Source organism: Aquarana catesbeiana, linkage group LG07 (assembly GCF_042186555.1).
Source record: "Aquarana catesbeiana isolate 2022-GZ linkage group LG07, ASM4218655v1, whole genome shotgun sequence".
Lineage (NCBI taxonomy): Eukaryota > Metazoa > Chordata > Amphibia > Anura > Ranidae > Aquarana > Aquarana catesbeiana.
In genome coordinates this window covers 329,795,691-329,807,913 of record NC_133330.1, presented here as the reverse complement: position 1 = coordinate 329,807,913, position 12,223 = coordinate 329,795,691, and the positions used below count along the sequence as shown (strand labels likewise).

Here is a 12,223-nt window from a genome sequence, read left to right as displayed (position 1 = left end):
ACAGAAACTGTGACATCCTCTCCTATTCATGTATCCAAAAAGCAGCCCAACCAGTGTACTATGGAGCCACCTATATGGTAGCTGCCACACTAGACGACTGGAGGCACCAAAATAAAAGATTTTCTTACACTGATGTGTGGAACAACAATTATATCATTCTGCTGTGCATTACAAAACACCGATCCTTACCAGATCAACTGAATTTGACATAAATAACCACTTGAAGACCAGGCTTTTTCTGGCACTTTGTTTACAAGTTTTTATGTTTGTTTATTTATTTATTTTTTTTAGACCCTAAGGAATAAAATGGCAATAAAAAAAAAAATAAAACAATATATACCCCAATTTTTTTGTATAATATGAAAGATGATGTTACGCTGAGTAAAATAGATACTTAACACGCTTTAAAATTGCGCACACTTGCGGAATGGCAACAAAAAAAATCTCCATAGGCAACATTTTAAATGCCTTTACGGGTTACACTGTTCTTTTATTTATTTATTTTTTTATCACTTTTATTCCTATTATAAGGAATGTTTAAAGCGGTATTAAACCCAACACCAAAAGTGTATATTATATTGTATTATATTGCAGCTTATCAATTCTTATATGTGATGGCTTATTTTCACCTGTTAATCATTTATATTATGTAAAACATTTATCCCAAAAGTAAAAAAAAAACCAAAAACCTTGTTTACTTCCACCCAGGACCAGAAGCAACGTCATGACGTTGCTCCGGTCCTCCAAGGCCATAGAGGCAAACCGAGTGATCTACTCTTTGATTGCCTCTGTGACCAGCCGGATCGTTTCTCAGGTGAGCCGGCAGAAATGGTAAGCCCGAGAAACACCGGTGAGTGGCGGGAGGGGATGTGCAGATCGCCTTTTTTCTGCTGAAAAAAATTAAAAATACTGGGGTTATGGCTGATAGCTTCAATCATAATCCCGGTAAACCACTTGCAAATCGCAAAATATATATATATATATACATACATACACACACACACACATACATAGAGAGAGATCGATAGAGATAGATAGATAGATAGATATATATATATATATATATATATATATATATATATATATATATATATATATATATATATATATATATATATTAATAGATAGATACAGCCCTGGTGCCCAACCTGTGCCCTGGGGACCGAATGCAGCCCTTTGGTATATGATGTGTAGCCCTCGGACCGTGGCAGTTTGTAGTGGGAAAATTGTTTAGGTTAATTGCATTGATCTCTGTACAAATGCGGGTGCTGCTCAGGCTCCTAGAGTATCCCAATCAATCGTCAACTGCTAGGAGTGTCGGCGGGGAACGGCGCTTGTCTCGGCTTCAACACATTTTGCTCGCCCCCCCCCCCCCCCCCCCCAGTACAAACAAATGGCCACTGTCCCCACCTATAACTGCCTTTCACAGCTAGGAGCACACGGAAGGCCGACGCATGTCAAACAAAACCAAAAAGGAAATTCCCAGCTCAACTTACCGACCAGCCTGCAACCAACCAAATTATCCTGTCTTAAGCCTCGTACACACCGTACGATTGTTGGTAGGGGATTGTCTGTTGACAGACTGTTATTCTAAAATCTTACTGTTAGTACGCTCCTTTTGACAATTGTTGTCCAATTTTCGGCCAACAAATGTTGGATGACAGGCTAGGAAATTTTCGGCGGACCACGGCTTGACGTATGATCAGTACAGAAATCAATCACACAAAAGTCGAAAGTACAAAACACGCGTGCTCGGAATCAATGCTCACCAAACACGAAATTAGCAGAAGGGGCCCAAAGGGTGGCGCTCAAGAGCTGAAATTCCTCGTAGTAGGTCACTACATTCGTGTTTGTGGCACGACAATTGTGTACCGTTAGTATGCAAGACAAGATCCCGGCACACGGCCTTTTGACAAAAATCAAAAGCTCGGTTGGCCAACAATCGTACCGTGTGTACGAGGCTTAACAGTATGCTTTAAAGACAGGGGTTTCCTTTGCACACATTTGCAAATACATGCATAAGCTGCAGAGCCAAGTCATGGCACCCCAGAATTATCTGCAGTCCTAACGCTATAAATTTATGAGAGCCTCCAAAGTAGAAGAAGATGCATTATAATGGATAGGCAGAGGGCAGGTGAGCCTGGAGGGGGCCCACCCCTCCTTAAAAGGCACAGGGGGTGCACTGGACACCCATCTCATAGCACAATGGCAGCAATGGTGTCCAGGTCATCCCCTTCTCCAGTATTCCAACATTACAAACAAATGACCACTGCCCCCACCTATAACTGACCTTTACAGCAAGGATCCTAATCATGGGGATGCACTGATCTCTACCAGCATGTATCCTGTCCTCACTCTCTGACCCTCAATTCTTTGATTAAGTCAGCAGTTTCTGTCAGCCCTCTCGAGTATTCCTGAGTTCCCATGCATGAGATTCACTGCTGGTATATATTGTGGACAAAAGCACAGCGAGTGATAAATGTTTAAATCGCTCTTCAGAAAGTATTTGACAGGCAGTGAGGGTTCTGGCAGGAGAAAAATGCGGTTTGTTTTTTTTGTTTTTTTAATTATCAAAATAGCTATAGCCATATAAATGGTATATTTAACCGCTTAGCGACCGCCCGCCCCACACAGATATACTTCAGCAGGGAGGCCGCTCTGTGCCAGATCAGGTATCTAGTACGTGATCTGACACTTCCGGGTCTGGGGCGTGCCAGTGATTGGACACAGCGGGAGCCAATCAGCGGGTACGGTGGACCCGATGTCTGCCAGGACCCACCGATTGTTCCGGAGATTAGCAGAATGGCGATCTGCCTATGTAAATAACAGATCTCTGTTCTTTGAGAAGGGAAGGTTGTGACCCTGTGTTTCTGTTAAGCAGGAACACGGACCTTTGTTTTCATACAGTAAATGCACCCCCACATACACACACAATCAATTAGAAAGCATTCCTTAGGCACACATTCACCAAAAAGTAAAAAAAGATTGTGTTTCTTTTTTCAAAATCGGTCTTTTTTTTGTTTATTAGCGCAAAAAATAAAATAATGGCGGAGGCGATCAAGTACCACCAAAAGCAAGCTCTATTTGTGGGGGGGGGACATACATTTTATTTAGGTACAGCATCGCACGACCACGCAATTATCAGTAAGTAAGGCAGTGCCGTATTGCAAAAAATGGCCTGGTCATGAAAGGGGTGGTTAACCTTCCGGAGCTGAAATGGTTGAAGCCTATTTGCAGCCAAAAGTAAAAACAGAAAAATCAGCACAAGGGAGACAAGCCAAAAGGAGCAAACAGAGGGCACTAGTACTGGCCCATAGATAGAACATTAAGAGGAACGTTCAAAGTAACAGATGTATCCAACATGCTCTAATGAGGAGGGTTTGCTTGCAGACACGGCACAAATGAGCCCACTCTATTAGGTGGTGTTAGTGCCCCCCGTTTTCTCCATTGGCTGTCCTGGGAGTGGATGCCACATGGGCTGCACACAGTGGTGACTGGCTGGCGACTACGCATTCCATACATACCGTATTTAATCGGCGTATAACACGCACCCTTTTCCCCTTTAAATCAGGGGAAATCGTAGGTGCGTGTTATACACCGATCCCTGCTGTCTCTGAGGAAAGAAGAGCAAGCGCCGCTGAATTACATAGAGCCGCGATCTCCTGTGTAACCGGCGCTCCGTTACTCACAGCCACGGAGGCGTGGCTGTGAGTGACGGAGAGCCGGGTACACGGGAGATCGTGGCTCTATGTAATTTAGCGGCGCTCGCTCCTCCTCTTTCCTAGGAGACAGCAGAGATAATCCAACACTGGCGAGGCTGCAATGATGGGAAAGGTGAGGCTGCAGATGGGCACTGAGCAGGGTGCATTGTTGGTCAATTTATAGGCTGCAGATGGGCACTGATCAGGGTGCATTTTTGAGCTGTGTGCCTAATTCTGCTTCAAAGTTCTTTATCTAAAATGTAATTTTTTTTCCTTAAACTTCCCTCCTAAAATTGGGGTGCGTGTTATATGCCTGTGTGTGTTATACGCCGATAAATACAGTATATCAGTTGCGAGTCTTCTATACTGCACTCCTGATGAAGCAGGGTTTACTAGTGAAACACGTTAGGTTGGCGCCACTCTACGGCACTGTAAACCCTCAAACTAAAAGTTTCTTGATTAATGGATCTCTGTCCATTGTGATTGAGTGAAGTTGTTTGGTAGGCGGCGATTAGGGGATGAGGCAGAATTGAATGTTAAAAAGTCTTAGGCAAAATTAATGTAAAGACTTTATGTTTTATGTATTTTATGGGATGAAAATCATTTTTTATAAGAACTGCAATAAAATATATGACTAGGAATGTATTAAACAAATTATAATCTCTCGTGTGGTGCCTTAAACATCTGTATCTGGTTGTTCTTCGTATATCGTCTATGGCTATGCCATTAAAAGTATGGAATCAAGTGCAGTGGCTTACCTAAAGCGGGGTAACCCAGGTAGAATCTGTCCGCTCCGAGCCATCCAAGAAACAAGGACAAGGCCACTGCTACTTTGTAGGAATAACCGTTTCTGCAATTAAAAAGGAAGAGCCATGAATATATACAGAGCACAAAAATCATTACACGCACCTTTAGTTCCTTACATTTCAAGTTGAAGTTTAACCACTTCAGCCCCGGAAGGTTTTAACCCCTTAATGACCAGGCCATGTTTTGCGATACGGCACTGCGTCGCTTTAACTGACAATTGCGCGGTCGTTCGACGCTGTACCCAAACAAAATTTATGTCCTTCTTTTCCCCACAAATAGAGCTTTCTTTTGGTGGTATTTGATCACCTCTGTGGTTTTTATTTTTAGCGCTATAAACAAAAAAAAAAGCAACAAATTTGAAAAAAAAAAAAAACACAATATTTTTTACTATAAAAAAAATATCCCCAAAAAATTTTAAAAAAACAACAACATTTTTTCATCAGTTTAGGCCAATATGTATTCTACATATTTTAGGTAAAAAAAAAAAAACGCAAAAAGCGTATATTGATTGGTTTGCGCAAAAATTACAGCGTCTACAAAATAGGGGGATATATTTATGGCATTTTTTTTTTTTTTTAAGTAGTAATGGCGGTGATCAGTGATTTTTAGCGGGACTGTGACATTGCTGCGGACAGATTGGACACTTTTTTGGGACCACTTCACATTTATACAGCGATCAGAGCTAAAAATAGCCACTGATTACTGTATAAATGTCACTGCCAGGGAAGGGGTTAACGCTAGAGGCGATCAAGGGGTTAAGTGTTCCCTAGGGAGAGGTTTCTAACTGGGGGGGGGCAGACAGGGAAGTAGAGAGAGATCGCTGTTCCTAAACACTAGGAACAGCAGATCTCTCTCTACTTCCCTGACAGAACGGGGATCTCTTTGTTTACATACACAGATCCCCATTCTTTCTTTCTAAGGAGTCATCATGGGGTGGCCGGCGGACATTGCGGATCAGCCAGCCACGTGCATCACGCGTTTGCTCCCTATACCTCTTAAAGCGGCCGACGTACACCTATGGCAGTTTGTGCAGCCGTGCCAACCTGCTGCCGTATATCGACGGCGGCTGGCCGGCTAGAGGTTAATCTGCTTTTATTTTACCTTCCCTGTTTAACCATTAGTTTGTAACCAATTTAGAACACACTAATGAAGGCTCACATCCAGTTTTCGTTGCGATTTCAAGGAGCAGTTGAACTGGGAGTTGATGCGGTTCAGTTGAGATTTTCCTAACAAAGACTGCTGACAGCAGAATGTAAACAAAAGAGCCGGCACTGTAAGAAAAAAACCACACAACAGCGTGGGGGTCCCCCGCCGATCTATACCAGGCCCTTCCTGTCTGATATGGGTTATAAGGAAGGCCCCACGCCAAAAAAACAAAACAAAAACCCTTCAGGTCCAGTATGGGTTTTAAGGGGAACTCCACACCAAAAAATATGGCAATCCCCCCCCCCCAAAATCCATACCAGACCTTTATCTGAGTATGAAGCCCGGCGGGCCAGGAAAGGGAGGGGACGAGTGAGCACCCTCCTCCTACCATGTCATATACTGTGCCTGGCAAAGCACTTTGTACCCATGTTGATGAGGGGGTCTGGCATCGAATTTGGGGGGGTGGGCCCGTTTTCAAAATCGCATTGCAGCTGCACTGCATATACTGTATGTGAATGGGCTCCACAGAAACGTAGGATATTTCATTTGTCGTGTGATTCTATGCATTCTGGAACACATCAGAAATTGCATCAGTGTGAACATGGGGCTAAATGTATCTGCCTTTATAACCCCGAAAACTTCCCCACTGATACATGGCTTGAGCAAATGTCATAATTATAAATGTATAAAACAAACTGTGTCAACCCCTAAGCTTCTCCCGTTCATTTTCTAACCTGCTCTTGAAATAAACACAGCTGGAATCTAATTGGTTTATAATGTAAAACACAATTCACCTTACGGCCGGTTCACACCAGGATCGCACAGGAATGCAGGCGTTCCCGTGCAATGTGTTTTGACAGCCCATTCATTTGAAATGGGCTGCAAAGAGACACTGGACCATGCAAAATGTAGTGCTTGCACTACTTTTAAAAACGCATGGTACTGCAAGTACCATTCTATTTGGTGCCCGCAAATGCACTGCGTTTGTGATCACCATTTGAGGTGCCATTAACAATACACTGGCACCCGCATACAGATTGAAAGCGAGTCTGAAAGTGTTGCGGTAGAACGTGCAAGCAAAGCGATCTTTCCCGGGCCGTGTTTTGGTGTGAACCGACCCTCAGTCATATGTACACAACTGTACTCACACATTGCGGCAGGGAAACGGCCGGAAGAAGCCAACTTCTTTACCAGAGAAGGTTGTGACATTCCCCTCATGATCTTTACAGGAAATATTCGGTGCCGGATAACATGGAGCTGCAGAAGATAAGAATATAGTGATGAATACCATTAAAGGATTTTTATAGGCATGACCAACATTTACTCCCAAACCCCAGACTTAAAGAGTAACTCCACTTTTGTTGGAAGAAAAAAAAAAAAAAATTCCCCTCTGGGGGAACTACGTACATTGCATTGAGTTTAAAGGAGTTGTAAAGGCAGAAGGTGCATTCTATGCATTAAGATAAAAAAGCCACCCCTGCACCCCCTAATACTTACCTGAGCCCCATCTCTTTCATGCGATGTCCACGAGTCCCTCGGCTGTCCGGGACTCTCCTCCTGATTGGCTGAGACACAGCAGCGGTGCCACTAGCTCCCACGGGAAAGAAAGAAAGAAAGAAAGAAAGAAAGAAAGAAAGAAAGAAAGAAAGAAAGAAAGAAAGAAAGAAAGAAAGAAAGAAAGAAAGAAAGAAAGAAAGAAAGAAAGAAAGAAAGAAAGAAAGAAAGAAAGAAAGAAAGAAAGAAAGAAAGAAAGAAAGAAAGACTCTGAATGGACACAGGGAGCTGCAGCTCGGGCGCCCTCATAGCAAGCTGCTTGTTGTGGGGGTACTTGACAGGAGGGAGGGGCCAGAAACACAGAAGAGGGACCCAAGAAGAGGAGGATTGGGGCCACTCTGTGCAAATCCATTACATATAGGAGGTAAGTATAACATGTTTTTTTTTGTTTTTTAAATGAGACTTTACAATCACTTTAACAAACTTTGTTGCAGATTCCTACCTTTTGTTATTCTGGAGAAATAGCTGTTTGTCTGTGTCCATGTGCACAGTGAGCCTAGGTTCATACTAGATGCGGTGCAAATTCGCAGCAAATTGCTATGGATTTGGCACCGCATCTAAAATCGAATTCTGTCCATACAAACCGATTATGGGGTGTATGTCTCAAACTGGCAGCCCTCCAGCTGTTGCAAAACTACAAGTCCCATCAGGCCTCTGCCTGTGGGAGTCATGCTTGTAACACTGTCAGCCTTGCAATGCCTCATGGGACTTGTAGTTTTGCAACAGCTGGAGGGCCAGTATGAGACTCCTGTAACTAGCATATAGCCAGTGAACAAGTCACCGAGGATGAGTCCTGGGCGGGTGTTATGTTTTGCCCAGATTTGGGTTGTGGTCCCTTTAAGGGGGGATGGTTTAGTTGCAGTTGGCGTAGTAAGGGGTTCTCACCCGTGCAGGATGAGGGGGTTCCGGGACAGTCCTATCATAGAAGAGAGAGGCAGGCCATAGATTACGCAATTCTTTCCCTCAACCATGGTTTGAAGGAAAAAATAAAAATAAAAAAATAAAATCACTTGATCCCTCCTGCAGTGCTATTGTATTCTGACAGCAGAAGATTACTGCTGGTGGCTTTAGCTCCTAGTGCAGGTGAGGAGTGGTAAGGAGTTTGGAGAAGAGACACGTCTGAAGTGCCGCCTGTCTGCTAGAAGATGCAAAAACGGCTCAGTCTGGACTTTTCCACCCGTGGGGTAAAATCCTTGTGTGCCTGAGATTAGTGGACTTCTGTTTTTTTATGCTTTGCTTGAGTTGGGCCCCTTTCACACCAAATGCCGCGATCGGGGTCCACGTGTCTGATTTTTTTTCAGGTGGACCCGATCAGAAACCTCTATTCCACTCTGTGGATCGGCGGGTGCCAAAAAAGGACATGTGTCCATTTACTCCCGCCTACATCCAATCCGGATCTGGATCGGAGGGCAGTCCTCATTGGGCGGTCCGTTTACATCCGACCGCCCAATGAGGAGAGCGGCTTTCACAGAGTGGATACGGACCCGTCATCCGCCCGCTGAGCGGGGGATCAGCGGACATTCCCGGCGGCTGAGCAAGCGGATCGCAGGCAGAGTCCACCGCGTATGAAAGGACTCTGAGGATCTCTTCATACCACAAACTAATGCGATTGTGAAACAAACAATTTATGTGTGATACAAAAAAAAACAAAAAAAAAAAAAAACACACAAATACAGATTACACGTTGGCAACTGGATATCCCAGATTTGTCCACAAAGAATCAGGACTACGAGATCATCAGCAGAGATATTACTTAGAAACGGAACAACTTACCAAAAGCCGTTAAGTTCGCACATTTAAACGGTTCCTGCGTTATCGGGTTGATTTTTGGGTCCAAGCACATATATGTTCAAGGATTAAGGAAAAATGAGCCATTCGGATTAAACATTCAGGAGAAAAATGTATACCCCGGAATGGAATGTATGAGGTACAAATACAAAATGAAAAGCAACAGAGATCTGTGATCTGTTCAACATGAACGACGTGGTCACACGGGGAATTTGTTTGTCACTTTTTTTTTTTAGGAAAAAAATAACACATTATATATACCGTATATACTCAAGTTTTTCAGCAAATTTTTTTGTGCTTAAAGTGCCCCCCTCGACTTATACTCGAGTCAAGCACTTTTCTGCAGCAAAAAATTTCATTTTCCAAACCGACTTTGGGGCCCCGTATCTCAGGGCCACTTGGTGCTAGGAACCCCAAATTTGGTGTGCAAACCCAGTGGAACTGGTTCCATAACATATCCAAAGAGAGAGTTCCTAGCACTAAGTGGCCCCGAGATATGGGGCCCCAAAATCGGTTTGGAAAATGTCATTCTCTGCTGCAGAAAAGTGCTTGACATTTTCTGAACCGAATTTGGGGCCCCGTATCTCAGGGCCACTTAGTGCTAGGAACCCCAAATTTGGTGTGCAAACCCAGGTGAACTGGTACCATCACATATCCAAAGATGGAGTTCCTAGCACCAAGTGGCCCCGAGATACGGGGCCCCAAAGCCGGTTCAGAAAATGTCATTCTCTGCTACAGAAAAGTGCTTGACATTTTCTGAACCGATTTTTGGGGCCCTGTATCTCGGGGCCACTTGGTGCTAAAAACCCCAGCTTTGGAAATGTTATGGTGCTAGTTCCACTGGGTTTGCACACCAAATTTGGGGTTCTTAGTACTAGGTGGCCCCAAGATACGGGGCCCCAAATTTGGTCAACTGTGTCCATCTGCAGCAGTCATTATGGGACCCTTTGGGTTCAGAGACCCCAAATTTTGACTGCAGCTAGGGGGCATCTAGGAACCCTTAACTACCGAGTTTGAAGTTCGGGGGACCTATGGCTGCAAATGGGCACAGTGAGGCTGCAAATGGGCATTGTTGACCCTCTTTTCCACTTACAGTAGCTGTGCATTTCTCACCCTAGGCTTATACTCGGGTCACTAAGTTTTTCCCATTTTTTTGTGGTAAATTAGGGCCTCGACTTATACTTGAGTATATACGGTAATTACAAAAATATATCATTAAAGCAGAACTTTGGATTTTTTGTTTAGAATAATAATGATAAAAAAAAAAATACACTTGTCGTGGGGCCTTCCTCGCCATGCAAGGGTTAAATGCTTGTTAAGTCCTGGGCAGGGGATCCCCAAACGTTTCAATACGAGCGCCACGTCATATATTTTACAATAATTCTAGGGCTGAAAATAAAAGTTTTAGAAATGAATGTAAAAAAGTAATAAATAAGTCCCCCAATACATTCCGGAATCGACCAGCAGAACCCCCCCCCCCCCCCCCCCGACATAAATTCACGATTGACCAGCAGACAACCCACCCCCTCCATTCAGGATTGGCCAGCAGACACCCCCTCCCCTCCATTCAGGATTGGCCAGCAGACACCCCCCCCCCCCCCCTTCCATTTAGGATTAGCCAGCAGACACCCCCCCTCTCCATTCAGGATTGGCCAGCAGACACCCCCCCCTCTCCATTCAGGATTGGCCAGCAGACACCCCCCCCTCCATTCAGGATTGGCCAGCAGACACCCCCCCCCTCCATTCAGGATTGGCCAGCAGACGCCCCCCCCCTCTCCATTCAGGATTGGCCAGCAGACGCCCCCCCCTCCATTCAGGATTGGCCAGCAGACGCCCCCCCCTCCATTCAGGATTGGCCAGCAGACACCCCCCCTTCCATTCAGGATTGGCCAGCAGACACCCCCCCCCTCCATTCAGGATTGGCCAGCAGACACCCCCTCCCTCCATTCAGGATTGGCCAGCAGACACCCCCCCTTCCATTCAGGATTGGCTAGCAGACACCCCCCCCCCCCCACATTCATTATTGGCCGGCAGACACCCCCCCATCAGGATTGGCCAACAGACACCCCCCCCCATTCAGGATCGGCCAGCAGACACCCCTCCCCCTCCATTCAGGATTGGCCAGCAAACAGCCCCCCCCCCCCCCCCCTTCCATTCAGGATTGGCCAGCAGACCCCCACCCCTCCATTCAGGATTGGCCAGCAGGACCTCCCCCCATATGCATCCTGGATTGGCCAGCAGACCCTCTCCTGCCCCCCCACCCATACATTCAGGATTGACCAGCAAACTCTCCATTATATTCCTGTGAGCCCAATGGAAATACATTAAAATAGGACCAGTATGGGAGGATTATAACCCCTGTCAGGATTTGTTTCCCTCCATCTGTGTCCCCATTGGGGAGATATCCCCTCACTTCCTGTCCCATAGGCCTAACAGGAAGTGAGGGGAAATCCCTGATTGTCCCCATTGGAAGATTTCCTCTCTATTACTGTTCTGGTGACAACTCAGAACTTGGGATTTTCTCGGTGATAACAGAATACAGAGGGTGAGTCTCCCTAACGGGGGGGGGGGGGGGGGGGGCACAGGCAGCAATAAATACTGACAGGGGTTCTAATCCAAATACTACAAATAAAGTGTGTCCTCCCATTCTACATCTAATGCTGGGTCTGGTGACAGGGCCTCTATAGAGGGCTCCAGCTGTCTGTAGGGTGGGTTGGTATTGCTGGTTCCTGTAGTTCCCCCCTAAGCCTCAGTCCTCTGGCTCCCCATTGCTGGGACATGTAGTGCCCCAAGTTCAGACTGACCCTCCCCCCCAAATCCTCCTCTCAGGATATTGTCCCAGCCGCAGCTCCTCACACTTGACGCTTCCATCCTCAGCAGACACACAGGCCAGATGCGACCACCACAACACCGAGAGCCCGGCGACCAGCAAAAGACAACCCCTGGGCGCCGCCATCTTGCCGGTGGCACAACAAGCGGGCAGGCTGCGTAACCAGTCACATGACGCGGCGCCACCTTGGGCGTGGCAACGGCAGGAGGCTCAGCAAAAACGTTGGCTCCGCCCCGCCGTCGTAGGTCGCTGGCGCCATCTTGGGAGGGGCACAATAGCTAGGGGAAAAAAAACGAACCGCCGTATGACGCGCCTATCGCTCGCCATCTTGTGTGTGGCAAGCTATGAGGGTGAATGTAATTTGGATTGTACCCCCTTTAACTCAAACTGACGATTG

At 45.8% G+C, this 12,223-nt stretch overlaps 1 protein-coding gene across 1 annotated transcript in view; it reads right to left on the bottom strand.

The window, feature by feature from the left end:
- Positions 1-12,020, bottom strand: part of TM2D1 (TM2 domain containing 1) — a 31,451-nt gene extending 19,431 nt beyond the window's left edge. Inside the window, exons 1-4 of the mRNA XM_073593835.1 lie at positions 11,831-12,020; positions 8,982-9,055; positions 6,803-6,911; positions 4,460-4,551 (exon numbers count right to left, since the gene is read on the bottom strand). Coding sequence (XP_073449936.1) covers positions 4,460-4,551; positions 6,803-6,911; positions 8,982-9,055; positions 11,831-11,952 — 397 coding nt within the window. The 5' untranslated portion in view covers positions 11,953-12,020. The remainder of the gene's footprint in view (positions 1-4,459; positions 4,552-6,802; positions 6,912-8,981; positions 9,056-11,830) is intronic.
- Positions 12,021-12,223: the final 203 nt, after the last annotated feature.